The sequence below is a fragment of the Strix uralensis genome, chromosome 26 (assembly GCF_047716275.1).
Source record: "Strix uralensis isolate ZFMK-TIS-50842 chromosome 26, bStrUra1, whole genome shotgun sequence".
Classification (NCBI taxonomy): Eukaryota; Metazoa; Chordata; class Aves; order Strigiformes; family Strigidae; genus Strix; species Strix uralensis.
Genome location: NC_133997.1, coordinates 7,053,549 through 7,070,819, shown reverse-complemented (window position 1 = coordinate 7,070,819; position 17,271 = coordinate 7,053,549). Strand labels below are relative to the sequence as shown.

The following is a 17,271-nucleotide window of genomic DNA, read 5'->3' as shown; positions in this document are numbered from 1 at the left end:
AAAACTTGAAGGAAACATTTCACTTTCCTGAAGGTGCCAGGAGCCACACAAGCACCTCCCAAGGAAGGTGAGTCCAGCACCAACTTCTGGTATACAAATTCACAATCTAAGAAATGGCAACCACCAGAAAAACACGCTTGCAGACAGCCAGTTGGAAGTGGTCAGTGCAGGGAAATGTAACACTTGACTTCAATGATCCCCAGGTTAACGCTCTGGCCAGAACAGAGGGGTTCAAGAGATGGAAGTTTAATTCCTGGTCAACATTTCCACATGATCTCTTACAAACCTTTGTGCCTCCATCCCCCTTTTTTAACGAAACAACACTTTGTCACTTCACAAGCGGCTGGAAGCATCAGTTTGGCAATCCTGAAGGAAAAGCTCAGGGGCTGGGGACTGTGACAGGGTCTCGCCAGAGAGATTTGAGGGGAAAGCTCAGGAAAGAGAACTGGGATTCCTGTCCCTTGTTGTGCAGGACCCTGGGAGGCACAGACACTGATCCAACAGCCAAGATCCTTCCCGCCCAAACCACCGTCCCACCATGGCCATGAGATGACAGGTGCACACAGCCAGTCTGTGGAGATAATTCAGTGATGGGCACGATTATCCCACGTACACCATGCCCGCAGCAAGGGAATTACAGGATGAGACCCACACTAGCAATTAAAGCCCTAAAGCTGCCCTCCCCAGAGAGGTTCTGCTGGTGGAGACACCCCTTCAGCCTGCCGCATCGCTCCTGGGATGAAGGATTCGCTTGCGTATGTGTTTCAAAGAGGAAAAACCCTCACCCGGCGCTGGAAACCTCTTCGCTTGCAATTGTCTCTGCTTGGCAACCCTGCCCGATAGTGAATAAACGACAGAGAAATATTCCTCTCTACACGTGTTTGGGTTTTTCGGGGTGGTTTTTTTGGACGGCGATCCTGGCTCTGCAACAATACCCGTCTTGTTCGGCCCTGCGCTACAGAGCAGGCTTGAATAGATCTGTCTAAAATTATAAGCGGGCAGCCCCTGGGCTCTGAGAGATCACAGGCCACATGCTGGGGCTGAACAAAGACTCTGCTATTTCCTAACAATTAGCCCAGCTAAAAGGACATCTATCTCCTTCCATTAGAGCCACCACGTGCCTCCCAGTCAGTCCATTGTAAAGCTAATTAAATAACACGCCTCTCTCCCCATGAGGGTCTCCTGATTAGTTCGCCCAGGTCCTAAATCCTTGCTGGTGCAAATGGGGAAGAGACAGCTGGTCGGCAGGGGCCTGCGACTCCAGTGGAACTATGGTGGCCCATCTACAGATATCATCATCATCGCCTGTTATTTCAGGTTTTTTAATTATCTTCAGAAAGCCGTTGAACAGAGATCTTGAGATACAAGGGGGTCCAGCACACCAACTGGTTTGCTTCCCTATCTGCTTCCCCACCGCCTGCAGCAAAAGTTGTGAAAACAGCTGACTTATTTATATTTTTTTTTGCTCTTTGCTGGTAGTTGGAGGAAAAAAAGCAGACGTAAATATTTTTTCTAAATATGTTCCGGGTTGATGCAAACCAGTTTGGGATTTTTTTCACACACTTCTCATTGGGCTAAAATAGCGAAAAGAAAGTAAAGACGGACAATGGTGTGTCATTCAACCTGAGCTAAAACTTTCTATTTTTGCACTTTTAAAATGGGAAGAAATTTCAAAATGGGAAAAAAAAAAAAGAAGTTAATTAAAAGTAATCTGTTTACAAACTCTCTTTTCACCCAGTTCACCTCTTCGAGGAGGTTTCTGTGGGAGGGGTAAGTCTCAGACGTGGATGAGCTGAAATGAATCTGCCTTTTTAGCTGAGAAACCCGGTTAGTGTTTTAGCATCACGAGTGAGATGAAACAAAATCTATCTCTGACACTTGGAGTTTCCTTCCAATCTGAAAATTAGTTCTGGCAAGTCAAGAATATTTATTTGGGTGATACACCAAACATCAGAGGGACTGTTTGCAATGTTTTTCGGGGAGACCAGGGGCCACCACAACCCATCATCTGTCCCTGGAGGAGGTCGACGCGGCTCTTATGCAATGCCCAACCTGCACCTGCTCAAGCCAAATGCCGCGAGTGGCTTTTCTCTCTGTCAACCCATCCCGGTTCTTCGGGGTGAGCTACGTTTGCGTCACCACGAGTGTGCAGCCTCACACAACAGCCCGAAACTGCTAAATCGCTCCAGATGTTCAACACCTTTTCTCACACGCTCCCAAGACCCGGAAGAAATACACTCTCCTTCTGCCAAGTCTACAGTCAGCAATAGTTGCAAATATCCCCTTTAACCCCTTTAAATCATTATTTTCCACTCTTGGCTATTTAAATCATTATTTTCACACCAAGAGAGCATGGCTGGAAAACTGGGAAGGTGAGTCAACAGACTAATGAGCTGATTTCCTGTGGACCTTCGGCTCCAGGCTTGAAACAGCTGGACCTGCCGCTACAGACAGAGCTCCATCCGCCCAAGGAAAATAAAAAGATCCCGTTCCTCAGCTCTGGTGGTGGGGAGACAGTGGGAGGAAGGACATGGAGGAGGAGGCAGAGCTTGGTTTCGTTCTAATGGGAACAAAAGCTTACTCCTGTTTCCCAAACCCACGAGCCGCCCATGCTGCTCACGGCCATCCTGGGTAGCAGCTGCTGTTGGAGTCCGGGTGGGAAAATGTGTGAAGCTTTAGAAATGCATCAGGGCTTGCTAGGAAATATATTAGTGTGTGTGCGTATGCATGTCCGTAGGGTTTTATTGTAAAAGCACAAGGATCAACTCATTGCCCATTGTTATCGAAATCGTATTTACCTTATGCTCAGGAAATGCAAACATTTTACATCAAATAATCAAATTTTACAGAGCCATATCAACAGGGCCAGGTAAATCATCAGCAAAAGATGCTACATGATTCACTTGAAGGCCTAGAAGGGGCTAATACAAGAGTCAGGCCCGAAATACAGTCTGAATATATCCTCAGAGCATGCTACTCAGCCCTCTGGCTGTTCTCAAACCCCAACAGCCAGGTCTGACTGCTTCATTCATCGCAAACCTACCAAAAAAAAGGGTAAGAGCCAAGAAAAAGATGTCTTGTACTAACCGCCTGCCTCCCCTCACCCAGCTAGTGCCCTTGATCCCAAAGCTATGGGAATGGCTCCACAAGGCACTTGATTAATAAGAGCCCAGGGGGGAAAAATCGTTTATATAACCTCGTCTTCTCTAAACTTCCTAAGTGCTTTAGAAAGTGGCTGCCCTGGAAACCCAAACTGGAAACGAAAAATATTATCTCTTCCATTTATAAACATCTCTAGCGCTAATGAAGTGAGGAGCGGCAGCAACGGGGAGGGGAGCGTCGAGATGCACTTGGCAGGCGTGGGAGAGCCCCGATAAAACCATTTCGTTTCAGGTGGGTGTGGAGCGGAAAGTCCTCCCACCCCGCTCTGGTGCCACTGTAGCTGCTGGCTACAGCGCTGTGAGGCCCCCGGGGAGGGATTTCAGAAGATGGATGGTTATGGAAGTATCTGCTACGCTAAACACAGAGGCAGACCAACAGCCTTACTAGGTGCAAATGTGGGGGAAAGGAAAGACAAGGCGACATGAATGAGGCAAGAGCAGATGGATGAAACCTTAAAAATCAGTTCCCTTAACTTGAAGCTGTAGCTCGGATGAAGCATCACGTCCTGATACTGGAAAGCAGGGAGGGAGAATCGGTACTTACCGTGCACACATAGTTTGTGGCACAAACTGCACAGGCCGGGCTCCTTGTGCGTGTCAACAGAGCACGTCTGTTTACACCAGTCTGGTCTAAATAAACATACGAGTGGTCCAGATTAAGCTCTTGGGTTCAACCACCCTCTGCCTTGCAGCCCCACAGACACACATCTGAATCAGAGAGCCAGGAGAAGTATTCTGCAGAATAGCCCAACCTATTTCTCCGTTTTCTTCCCATGTTGGCATTTCCCACAGAGGTTTGTTTTTGCATCAACACAGCCAGCACCAGAAAATGCTGAGTTTTGGCTGGAAATGTTTGGATTTCGTTTTGACAAAATATTGATGATTTCCGCAGAACAATCTGTCATTTTTGGCAGCGACAAGAAGAAAAGTAAAAAAAGACGTATTTCATCTAGATAGGGGACTGAGCTGACACCCAGCCCGGAACTCGGCACGAGTGGAAGGCAAAGCAGGCTACTGGGTTGCCTCGTTATCCTGTCATTTTGATTACTGTAAAGCAAGGGAAACTGCTACTACTTTCATGTAGTAGCTTTTTGCCTGGATAGAAACACAACCAAAGCTGCCAGACAAAGGAAGCATCTGGCCTCCTGGGGTTAGGCAGTAACTAGATGCAAAGCAGGGGAAGAGAAGGCCTGATCACCTCTGGAGACATTTCAGAGGAGATGTAGATATCCCAAGGTTGTGGCGTGGCGAAGAGCTTGTCCAGGGCAGGACTGAGATGCCAGCTTTATTTCCATCACTACCTTCCATAATTATTGCCTCCTGAGCCTGCAAAACTGGGTTGAAATCTCCCAAGCAGAGGCTCTTGTGTGAGATGCCTGGAATGGACCAAATTAGAAATTTTCCATGAACAGGCTCCCTTGGGGCACCTCCTCCTTTTTTCCTATTCTACCTCAATGCTGACATCAGTCTGGTGAAAACGAGCGTGTTTTGCTCCCCTTGAACTTAGGATGTGGAGAGTGAATCATGCAAACCAGGGAGAAAGGCATTTCTGACTCCTGAAAAATAGTTGCTGATATATTAGGGAGAAGTAGTTTGGGCCAGTTCTTAGAAATCACATCTCCACTTTGGTGGAGCAGTTTCTTTTGCTCCATCCCATTTGTTCTACGGGAAGCACGAATATCTACAAGTATTTTTGCCACCTCACGCACCCCTGCTCGCACAGTGTATGCTGTGTCAGCGGCCTTGTAGCCCTTTCCAGGAAGGGAAGTTCTGTCATGAACTTTATTATATTGGTTTTTGGTGTGTGCGCCCACCCTGTTCATCACTAAAATCAACGGCAGCGTTCCCCCTAAGTGAGTTGAAGCCAACCTTCTTTTCCCGCAGGCTCGCTGAGGGCTGCAAGCCGGCTTTGGGAGTGTAAAGGCTAGATCCTGACCTTGAATCCTAGCCTGTCCTTGCAGCATCACAGGGGAAGAAAAAACACCAAAAAAGGAGCCTTGCTTCTAAAAGGAGATCAGAGGTCTCCAAAGGCAGCTCCCAAAGGATGGACCTGCGCTGCTCACGCTGGCTGAGAATCTCCTTTCATAAGCCTAACACTGAAAATAAGCCCGCATGCAAATTCCACCCTCCATCCCAAGCTTTTCCCACACCTCACTCGAGACATTTGGAGGCCGGCAAGCCGCCTGCTCTAAGTCTCCCATGGCTCTTCTGCAAAGAAACCATCTTCCCAACGTACACACACAACCTCATTAGCCCTGTCTGCTGCCAGAGAGGCAGCCTCCCTTCCCGGGAACCAGCTGCAGAGAGAGAAACCATATTTCATCTATTGTGAAACTGCCAACAATTGACCCACTGCAACTTTTTCAAAGCCTATTGATACAAAACCCCACAGGGGAAGGTCCATCCGGTGGGCTGTGTAAACTTCAGCACGTGTTCAGCAGCTTCAAGGCTCAGCCACGCTAGCAGCTCGGTGTCGCTTAAGATGTCTTTTTTTTTTTTTTTTTTGTAATATCAAGCATTTGTACAACACCATTCTCCAGGGACTTCCAGCCACTCGCCTGACCTCAATGAATTAGGCATCTCAATAAAATGTGCAATGAATTAATCATCTACATTTCCAATGTGAGAAACTGCTACGCAGTGGCTCACAGGCAGCCTTCTGAATGGTTTAGGCATCTCACTCCAATGGAAGTCAGTGGGGTTTCGATGCCTAAAAACTTTCTGTTAAGTGATGTAGCCAAAGTCTTCCAAATCCCAGCTATTAGACCCTGTAATCTCAGCTAGATCTCCTAAATCTGCTCTTCTCATCCCTGAGATGAGAAAAAAAGACCACGGATGCTGGAGAAGAGCCACCAGGACTGAGAAGTCAGGTGAATTAAACCCCCCCACAGTCTGGGAAGAGGGTGTTGTGTTATAGAGACCAGGCACTGCAGGGTCCTTTCAGTCAAACAGTTGACTGCTGCAAAGCAGGAATGAAGAGAGATGCTGGGAGAGCAGCAAGGGAGCACAGGCTGTATTTCCTCCCAGGAGATCCAGACAAGGTGAGAAACTTTATGTCCATAAAACAGGGTCTAGTAACGAAGGTGCAGAAAGTACACTACCTTTGAGAAAGCTCAGACCTGGGTCTGCTCTGAAAAGGAGGAATCATTTCTATCCACAAATGACAGCAGACGCAGCTCAAGCTTGTTTCTCTTCAAGTTTAGAAAGAGAGCAGAGGGATGCAACCCCTTACAGGGCTTTCAAGGAATATTTGTCCTAATCCTTTCCTTACTCTTGTGTGGCTCTAAGCATCATATTTCTCCTGCCTGCTCTTCTTCTATCCAGCCTACATATAAGCTCCTCGAGCTGATGGGGCACAGGACAGTCCAATCCCCCTGGAAGTGTCTCTGTGTTAGAAATTTAAATTTGTATTTAAATATAAATTAAATATAAATTAAAATTTATATAAATTTAAATTTAATAATTTAAAAAAAAAAAAGACAGGCCATCCTAATACAATTTACCCCCCCTCCCCAAATGTCTGACAGCCTGGTTTCTCAGTCTGAAGTGATGCAAATAGGTCAGATAAGGTTCAGATAAAGTATCTGAGCTCTCAAGGGCTTATCTGAGCTGAACACTGACTCCAAAAATTCTGAAATTTGCCCTGTGGGGCTATCTCCATAGAGCTTGATTTCCATCTGAAGCCTCGACCTCCAGAGGCTGCAGCAACAGCTACTGTTCAAATGCATTCTTGAGATAGCAGGGTGGGACACGGCAGGTCTACAGCTCCCCTATCGTGGGCTATCTGGGGATTTGCCTTCTGGTGGGAATGTTGCAAGAGCTGGGCTGATGGCTTGAGGAACTGGTGACGGCACCTTTCACCGCCAGCACTTACACTCTAACAGATGAGGTAAAACCTTCTTCGGTGGTGTCAATGGAAAGATCACTTTCCCTTGGCGACAAAGTGCTCCATGCTGGCTTTTGCTTTCAGCCCTATTCCCCCTCAGTAATTGCTAGCAGAGGGAAGGCTTGTGGGAGAGCACTGGCTTAGGGTGTGGTGCAATGAACTCCATCACAGACCGTGTCATCATGGGCATCCTGCTAAGATTTGGGGTTTCCAAAGCAGCCTGGGTGCAACAAGGAGCTGGGTGCAAAGTCCACCCGGGCTTCTCTGAAAATCTCAGCCTGGCAGGATGTAAAGGGACTCAGCAATCGCAGTGAGGAGCTCTGATCAAACAGACCCAGGCTCACAGTACTGGCCAATCTCTAATATTCATTTACAGTGATAAACATTCATGTTTAGAGATCCGGCCTTTCTGAAACACAGCGGTCTCAAAATGTGTGAGACCTGGTAGCGAGCATCCATTTATAGTATACAACTCAGACTGTGAAAGGAGCCAGGGGAAGTCCAAGGCCAGGCTTCAAGAGGGTAAATTGAGATCTCTTTGTAAAGTTGGTACAAAGGGCCCATTAGCTCACTTACACCTGGACTAGAATTATTCTTTGTCCTGCAGGAGCATCAAGGGTCTCCCATCTTAGTGCCAGATCCCACACACTGGGTGCTCTACAAATACAGGAGTAAAAGACAGCAGGAAGGATTCCTCCCCGAAGGGTTTGCATCCAAATAATCAGTAATCTAATCATTTATACACCTAATGCAAATCTAGCAAGGATATAAAAAAAGAGCTTTCTGAAAATGGTTCAAAGCTCTGCAGAAATTACCCCCAAATCTCGCTGATTCAAGCAGAGAAAGATTTCCTCTCTGTAGAGGTTTGCAACCGTCAGGCAGAGTTCTCAGGCAAGAACAACTATGAAATTCTATAGGATGGATCATAAACCATAGAAAAAAAGGTTTTGTTTCCTACTAAAAAATTCCCAACGGCTCGTTCCCAAAGGGCCGGCATGCCAAAGGGCTGCTGCAGAGTGCTGGCTCCCCTTCCGCATCGGCACTTCGCCCTGGCTAAAAACCAGGGATTGGGGGAAAATGCGTGGGCAGGCTACGGGCTCTCCGCAGCTCCCCAGCGCTCAGCTGTGTTGGCAGCACCAGGGTTAACCGCGGCGGCGCCCTGTAATGCAATGATTTCTGGTTTATTTCAGCAGGGGAAGTGTGTCCCAGCCTGATTAGCCCAATGGTTTCCTCTTTTCCCATAACCTCCAGACCCCCATGGCCTAAGTGTTTACTTTCTGAAATAAAAAATCTGCTAGTGTTTTTCTTTTTTCGGGGCATGTGTATTTTGGGAGGATTCGGGGGGAGGAAAGTGGAGAGGGGGAGTTGAATGGGATGGGAGGCTTGCATACACCTCCCTTCTCTCTCCCACCCCTCACCCCCAGCTCCTTTCCAGCTGCAACCTCTGAGCTGAGACTTCTGGCTTCAATGTGAGAGAGAGAGAGAGAGAAAAAGGGAGAGAGAAATGTATTAATGAGAGAGTTCAGTCTCTTGCTTCAGCAGCTATAAACACAGCGAACATCTGGAGGGAGAGAGAGGTGCTTCATGCTGCCAGGAGCTGAAAGAAACAGGCTGTTTGCAGGGTCCCAGCCCCCCGCGCTCCCCATGTCCCCCTCTGCCTGCCCTGCTGGCATCACCCAGCCAGCCCTGTCCATCCGGAGAGAAAATAGAGGCTGGTCTCACTTAACACTGCCCTCCCAGCTCTGTGCCAGCGCAGCAAAGCTCACTGAGGTGCTGCTACAAGAAGGACTAGCCACGTGCAACCCAAACCCTCTAGAGAGGGTGCTCTGCTGCCCACTATCCCCAGAGGCAAGTGCTCATGGGTCTGGAGGCAAAGGAGTTTGGGAAAGCTCAAAAAAAAAAGTGGCTGTGCTTTGTGTGGTCTGTCTGAAGCAAGTGTTTGCTGGCGCAGGATAGCCTCCTCCTCTGGAAAAAGAAATGGGTACCTCCACCTCACTCCATACCTACAAGAGGGATCAATCCTACTCCAAGACCAACCCAAACCAAGATATCTTCTGCAGTCATCCTCGAGGCACCACAGAAGCCCTGAATAGCCTGTTGCTTAGTCCCTTTTCTCAACTTTACATCAAGTTATTCCTTCCCCATGGCATGTCAAAGCTGCCAGTGCTGCTGCTCATTTTTCCAACAGTCCTGGTGCAGTACACTAACTTGCGTCTTCCCTCTTGATGAGCTCCCATCCCCCTGTTACGCTGGTGGCCCTCAGCAAATCTGCAGGTATCACCCAAAAAACAAGCAACAACCTTCCAGCTTTCACCCAACCTCATCCAGGGGACCAACGCCCTGTTCAGATTCCTCCCTGCGCGGCAGCTGATCCCCAGCTGACACCAATCTGCAGCTCAAGTGGGAAACGAGCTCAGCACTCATTCTCTGGTGATGACCCAACGCGCAGGGAGCTCCCTTGGGTTTTGTCTTTGAGAGGCGAGACAGGGATTTTTCCAGAGTCAGGCAGGAAACAAATGGAAAAGCGAAAGCCTGGATTTTTGTCATTCTATTGCTCCAGTGTAGATAAACCTCTCCAAGTGCTGACTTGCAGCAGGTTACAGTGGGGATGCAGAGGGAGCGTAACTAGGTACGACATCGCCTGCACGTGTTTTCCTCACTGTGAAACAACAAGGATCCACACAAATCAGACACTGAGTCCAGCTTCCACTGACCTGAAGAGAAAACCAGTAACTGCTCAGCATTCTTCACAGGGCCCTTGCAAAACGGGAGCCTAAGACACTACAGGCAGCCCACAGCTCTGCAATTCATTCACAAGGCATAGAGGGACCTTTTCTCTCCACCGACAGATTGGAGTAAGTGCTCTTAAAGGAGAAAATTATGCGTGTCCTTCAACAAACCCAGAGCGCCCAAGTATAGTAGGTGTGACGTGCCTTTAACTGGAGCCAATGAAACACCCAAAGACTGCCCCAAAGAAAAAAGGCCGAAGAAAAACCCATTCCAACCGGGCTATAAACAGCGCCAGACCCCAAGGCTTGTGAGAGGCCTTGTCAGCCAGAGGATGACAACAGAGCCCAGCAGAAAGGGCTTATTCATCCCCTGGGCCAGAGAGAACAGCCAGGGAGAGCTGCAGGTCTGGGGAATGACCAGCAGCAGGTTGGGCAGAGGCAGGGTTTTGTGCATGGGTTTTGTTGAGCCTTGAAATGAATTAGCATCCATCGCCTCAGCTCTCACTTGTCCCTCCCCATGGTGGCTCACCCCTTTTTTCTCCCCATTCTGTTTCCCTTCACCTTCCTCCACGTCCTCCCTTGCCCACTCCTTGTTTATTAAGGAGGGAGAGGACAGAGTGGGCAGTCCAGGAGAGCTGCCTGAGAAGTCCTGCTAGGTCTCCAGCCGCAAGCAGATGTGCGTGCCCTGCGAAAAGACGCCCATTCATCTCTGTGGAGAGCGTGCGGGGGAGGCAGCAGCGCAGGGGAGGGGGGAAGTGTTGGAGGAGGCTGAGAAAAGGAAGGAGGCCGCAGTTAAAAATAGGATAAAAGGACATGAAAAAAAATGCAGATTTTTTTTTTTTTTTAAAAAGCTTCGCTTGGAAAATGTGCTGCAGCTGGAGAAGCCATCGGGCTGAGCCTGGTCAGCTTTCACCTTCCCCCCTCTTTCCTCCTCCCCAAGCCCCCTTCTTCCGAGCGTGGGCCTGGAAGACGGCCCAGAAATCGCTCACAGAAAGAGCTTTCCTCCGGGGATCTCCACCAGGGAAAGAGTAGGTCTCACGGCGAAGGAGGGGGCAACGTGGGGAAAAGCAGAGAGAGTTTGCCACGGATGCAGGTGGTCCCCGTGGACTCCTGCCTGCGGTCCAGGCTGAGCTGGGAGCTGGGCTTGAGGGAAGATCACAGCCAGAGTTAGCGGGGTGGGGGCAAAGGGAGGGCATCCTCCTTTTTCCTGTGTGGGTGTGGGGCAATGTGGCACACTGCAATGCATTGCTCCAGCTACAAGGGCTTTTCTTTCCTGCCAAACCCACCACAACACCACTATGGCCCAAGCTGCAGGGGCCCGATGTCTGTGAAGCACCAGGAGGTCAGGTGCAAGTTTGCTGCACTAGGGACATGCCACCCCCAAAGTTAATAAACCCAAAAATATTCCGGGCTGGAAGGTGGCACCAAGCTAATGTGGCCAGACAGCATCAGCCACAGACTGGGTAAGGCTGATCTCTGCGCCATGCTCTCCCACTGCACCAGCCTGAATCACACCGGGTGTTAGGGATGAGCCTAAGGTGATGCCTTTTATTTCTGACAGTGTGTCGGTGCAAGAAGCCTGACCAAAATCAGCATGGTTGCTTTCATTAGCCTGGGATGCAGAGTCAGAGTTGCAGCTCTAATTTTTCCTCTAGAAAAGACTTTAATTTCATTTCTTGCCTTGCAAAATCCCAAAGCCAATCCCATTTGCCTCGGCGAAAGTAAGATCACTCCCCCAAATGCCCCTGTAGTGTCCAAAAGGCTTGAGAGCACCTTCAGTTCAAACATGCTAATTCAGCACAACAGTCGTAGAAACTTCTTCATCCCTCGCTTGCCATTAACAACAGTTTTATCTCCCGTATCACTAAGGAAAACAAACCCGTTCAGAGTGGAAGGGGTTGTCAAAGTGGCCTTGGCTCAAAAAGGCAGCACAGTCAGGACTATGTCCATGTTGAAATCAAATCTTTTCCTCCACTCCAGTTTTATGCCTGACCTCGTATCAGCCAAAAAATATTACCAGAGGGTAATATTAGGATACTATTACCTTATGAATTAAACATACGGTGCTAAGTGTGGCTTTCAGCACCCTTTCAGCAACCTTGCCGCTTTGGGCAGACACATGGCACCCTTAATTTTGGGCTACCAGATGGTTCAGCTAAGGTGCAGTGGCCTTTACGCTCCTATTCCCACCCGCCCAAGGAGCAGAACTACTTTTTAGAAACAGGCAGCAGCTTCTTTCTTGCTAGTTTTTTTCTACCACCTCTTGGATGTGCCCTTTGCTCGCTGTGGACCCAGTTTAGGTTGATTCGCCGGGCAGTCATAGCCCCAACATACGCACAGCAGATTGTGGTAGCAAGCTAACAAATAAAACTGACTATACCATTTCCAAATTTGTGCTTTTTAAACAAAAAAACAAAAAACACCACCACTGCTTCTTGTCTGTATCAACAAGCTAAATCCACTTCAGGCTTTCCTTTATCCATATCACTGAATAATCTAATCGGACTTCAAGCACAATGTAAATAAACTCACTCAAGCTTCAAAGGCAAAATATCTTCTCTAAACGCAAGCAGCTCTAAAACTTTTAGAAATGTTGTGGGTTTCTATTGCGAGGGGATATATTCACACTTGCATTTTCCTTGTTGACTTGTTTCCTTCACCAACATCAAGACCATGAAAACCAAAATAGCCTCTAGTACACCAGAAGAATAGATGACAAATGGTTTTAATGCACACCCGAAACACAAAGGAGAAATGAAAGACCGTTCCTAGCAGTATATACAAATGAGAGTTTCCTCTCATTTAAAATTAGAAACTGCTCTAGACTGAAGAAACAGCAGTTTAAAAAAAAAAATAATCAGAGAAAGAGTACCTTGCATTGCAACAGGAAGAACTGAAAAGTAATTCTTAGGTATTGCAAGAGAATTAGAGACCTGTCCTACCCGTCCCAACGTACCGAAAGTTTGATCAAAACTTGTTGAAGACAGTCACAGCTTTTTTTTTTTTTTTTTTTGCTGGCTTCACTGAGGTTTGAACCAGGCTCCAGTCTCTGCAACAAGAAATTTCACAGACCCAGCATGGGGTAATGAAGATCTGGGTTGCAGATATGTTGGTCCCTGGAGAGAGCACTTTCACAGAAAAGGGGAGAGGGTAAGGAAAAAAACACAAAGAAAACTTTCCAGGCACAGATTTGCAAAATGTTTGAGTAAATCCAAATGCTGCAAGGGCAGATTTCATCAGAGCAGAGTTGACATCATGCTGAGAGAGGTCACCCACAGGAGTTGAGCAAATATCTGAAATAAGAATGGCTGGGAATAGGCAGCAGAGTTTTGCTCCAGCCACAGGCACAGCACTCTGCATCCATCTCCTGCTCACACACAAGTGCTCACCAAAGGAGAAAAAAAAAAAAAAATCTAAATGCCTGAATATTTGCCAAGGAGAGATTTCAAACATTTGACCGCAACAGTCACTGGTTCTGCTGAACTCTTTAGCTGCAAAAAGTCTCTAAACATCAGGGCTTTCCCCCTCCCAAGGGGCCAATGTGCATAACTAACGAGCCGGGAACAAGTCACAGAAGACCAGCACATGCCATGCAAAAGCTTACGTGGGATTTAAGTGCTTCATGATAGGCTTATGTGGGACTTAAGTGAAACATAAACTTCATATTGGCCCTTCGCAAAGGTCACATTCATGCAACTTGAGCTCTTTCACTTAGTTCCTGCAGTTGGCCTGTGCCACAGTGTACCTGAGCCCTCTTCTCTGCCACAGCACAACCAGGCTCTTTGCTGACGCCTCATCACCCGTCCCCCAGGCAGGAGGACTGCCCTCCCGCCTGACATCTGCGCTGCCAGTTGGTTATACAAGAAGCAGCCCAAACTGCAAGCTCAGCTTGAAGATTCACGGGTTGAACAACGTGAAGGGCAAGAATTAGTCACCAGCGATTTTGTAATGACTTTCAAATTATGAATGTGTTAGAGAAGGTGATTGTCCCGTCCGAGTCAGGGAATCGCTTTAGCTGTGCAGCACATTTCAACCACGCAACCCTGACAGCGCAGCGTGACCACACATCTCCAGTTGTGGTTACCTGAAGACCATGCCATCACCCTCCCAAGGAGCAAGGCAATGAGCTACAAGAGCAAGAGACCCAAAATTACCACCACAGTGGAATTAAAACTTGGGAGTCGCCTGCTCCTTGCAACACTCCATGAAGGCCACTTTCCAAAGCCACTGGCAAGGACATCAGTCCTGCAAACACCATGAGAAATGCTGAAGATGCAGCAGGTTGGCGGGTCCATCTTGCCTATGTAACCTCCCAGAGACCCCCCATGTCTGTCAAGACCCCAGGGAGCAGTAACCAGGGCTGCAGTCCCTAAATGCAAGGGAGGTGCATACAGGACATCAAAATCACCACCAAAATCACCATCAAAAGCACCATCAAAAGAGGAGAGGGGTTCTCCAAATCGGGCACCTACACCATGGCAGGGAAGAAGGAAGCTCCCACCCTTCAGCATCGCTCTGACAGCAGGAGAATAGTTAAACAAAGCAGCTTTAAGGTTTTTATCTGCTTTCTGGCCCCATCCCCAGTGAGGGAGACCCTTGATGGCCAGCAAGGCAGGTGTGGCTATGGCTATGGCTGCGTTAAGGGCAAAACACCCCAATAAATTAAGTTAGGACTGGAGCAGAAAACAAATATAGGAGGAAGGAGACAAGTTGGACATGCTGGACAACAAAACAAGAGCGTGGCAGGCCTTTAAGGCTCATCTTTTCACCTGAGCACACTGCCAAGCCCCACGGCACAGGAGGGAAAGCCGCCATGCTGGTTCATAAACCCACCCCCAAAATGGTGTCCTACCCGTGCTGTAGTGCTCCAGGCCAGTGGGCACTTCTTGTGTGGCAGGCTCATCCCAGAGCGGGCAGCATGTCCTTGGCTGGCAGCAGGCAGACTGAAAGCCGCAGGTCACCCAGGGATCCTCGCAGGGGCCGGCGGCACCTTGCTTCTGGGAGCAGGAGAGGGAAAAGCATCAGGGGAGCGGCACCCCAAAATGGCTGCCCTGTGCAAGGTGGCAGTCCTCTTTCTCCCCCAAATCAGGCACAAAGCCCCAGGCTGGCAAGGTTTGCTCGGAAGAAACAGTGTCACCCAAATTCATCTGGCTGAGGGGCATCATGATGAGGACAAAAAGGCCCTTCTTTTAAAGAAATATGAGGAAAAAAAATGAAGGCCCGTAGTGAGGCTGTGCTCAGCAAGATGGCAGCGAGGAGGGGGCTCTCCTCAGGTCCGGCTGTGGTGATGACACCCTCCATGAGAGGGGACTCGTTTCAGCCCCTCCAGCTGGGTCTGTTATTTTTCAGCAGTGTGAGGCAGGAGGCCCCATTCCCCCCCAGAAATGTGGGGGGCCTGTGGGGGGGTGGAGAGGCCACAGCCCTGCCCAGGTCACAGCCCCAGCAGTATGGGGGAGCCCAGCCCCACACTGGCAGGAGCTGGAGCAAGCTGTCATATTTATGTTCATATTCCTCTTTATATTATTATTTGTGATTATTATGTTTATGTTTATAATTTTTGTTATTTGTATTTATATTGACATTAATTATATTTATGTATTCATGGACATATATGTGTGTGTATACATACATGTGTATATGCATATGTGGTATCCACGCATGAAGTGTATACACACATGTATATATAAACATGTATTATTACATATATAATATACTGTATTATGATATGCTTACATATAATACATTATATATGTATATACATGTATTGATTATATGTGTGATATAGGCATGTGTACACCCATATGTATGTAATCCTAGGTTATAACTCATTACATATTACACGTTTGGTTTTATTGTATATAAAGTTATATTTATACTTTATAAAGAAAATGTATGTATTATATATACAAGCATATATAGATATATGGAAATAATCCCAGTATATAATTTTAATTTTATGTTATACATAGCTATTTTATACATATATATCTATAAATAAGTGTGTGTGTGTATATATAGTGTGTATATATAGCATGTATATATAGTGTGTGCATATATATGTATCTACTTTATATACGTATTTACTATATATGTATGTATATCTCTATATAAAAGGATAACAACATACACGTATAAATATATTCAGGATGTTTTCATTTATTGTTGTTGTTGTTATTATTATTATTATTATTATTATTATTATTTCCCTGCAGGGAAATAGTTCTGCTTCGTTTCCAAGCAATATATTATTATTATTATTATTATTATTATTATTATTATTATTATTATTATTATTATTATTATTATTATTATTATTTCCCTGCAGGGAAATAGTTCTGCTTTATTTCCAATCAATATTTAAAAGCCAGATGCATGCTTGGAACCATTTAAAGGAAAAATATTGAGCTGTGTTAGAAATAATTCATGTGTCAGAGTGGTCTTTTCTTCCTAATTTGGTGAAAATTTTGCTTTCTAGCAAGTCCTCCTTGCAGCCTGGTGTCTCAGCTCAGAGTTACAGTTTTCATCTGACCTTGTCTAGGATCTTTAACACTGGCCAGCATTTCTTTGGGCAAACATCTATTAATGTGATTTCTCTAAATAAGGGTCGAAGCACCATTAAATCTGTCCCAAAGCTGGTGGCAGCTGGCACGGGCATGCCCGGGCTCACACTCTAATATATATTACACAGAGCCACCCATCAGCTGCACAGACAGAAAGGAGCTGGCTTGGGAGAAGGAGCAGTAAAATTCTCCAAAAAACTCTGGCCAGACCAACCAAACCTCTTCCAAAGCCTGATCCGCTTTGTGCTGATCCCACTGCATTCATCCACAGCCGTGAAGGTCAGCACAGGGAGCGGAGGCACTGGGACAATGGTTACCCTAACAATCCTCCTCTGAACACAACCGCAGGAAATCCGATGCAGCGATCCTATTTCCAGTTGAGGTTTGCAAGCTCGAGAGGTTCAGATAAGCTCTGGGTAAACACTCAGCATTCGGACGCTGCTCTGAACTACGTGAAACCTTGGAACGATTTAGCGGTCAACACCATGTCGTGTCAGTGAATGGGCTGGCAAAGTCACAGCAACCAAAGAGAAAACCCACTGCTAGGGATAGAAAAATAACCCAAACTCCTTTCTTACCATCACTCCAGGGCGAGCCAAAGGATAAGGGGCTGTGTTGCCAATGGTTGTGTCCATATAGTAACTCATCATCTCCGAGGTGCCTGCAGAAATGGGGATGGACATTAGAAGTCCTGCTGCAGAAGGCATAAAAATTGATAGCGTCAGCTAAATCTGGGCTTTCTCACAGCCATATAAAGCTAGGAGCAGACTATCATCTTAATGAGTTTAAGCTGGAAAAGTTGAGAGGAAAAATATCTGTATTAATAGCAGATATTGTGACTAGACGTGTTGTATCAACAATGCAAACACACAGATCCGTTAGTGTAAACTGATGAGAGCCTGACAATGGTGAATGAATTATCACCTGGAAGCTGA

The 17,271-nt window shown here is 47.0% G+C and overlaps 1 protein-coding gene across 2 annotated transcripts in view; it reads right to left on the bottom strand.

Annotated features, from left to right (window-relative positions):
• ETS1 (ETS proto-oncogene 1, transcription factor) overlaps positions 1-17,271 on the bottom strand; it is a 78,234-nt gene that overhangs the window by 54,420 nt on the left and 6,543 nt on the right. Inside the window, exons 2-3 of one of the 2 annotated variants that reach the window (XM_074894921.1) lie at positions 16,915-16,997; positions 14,629-14,770 (exon numbers count right to left, since the gene is read on the bottom strand). In XM_074894921.1, the coding sequence (XP_074751022.1) occupies positions 14,629-14,770; positions 16,915-16,986 (214 nt within the window). In that variant the 5' untranslated portion in view covers positions 16,987-16,997. Of the gene's footprint in view, positions 1-14,628; positions 14,774-16,914; positions 16,998-17,271 lie in introns of both variants that reach the window. The other variant, XM_074894920.1, reaches the window with a different exon arrangement.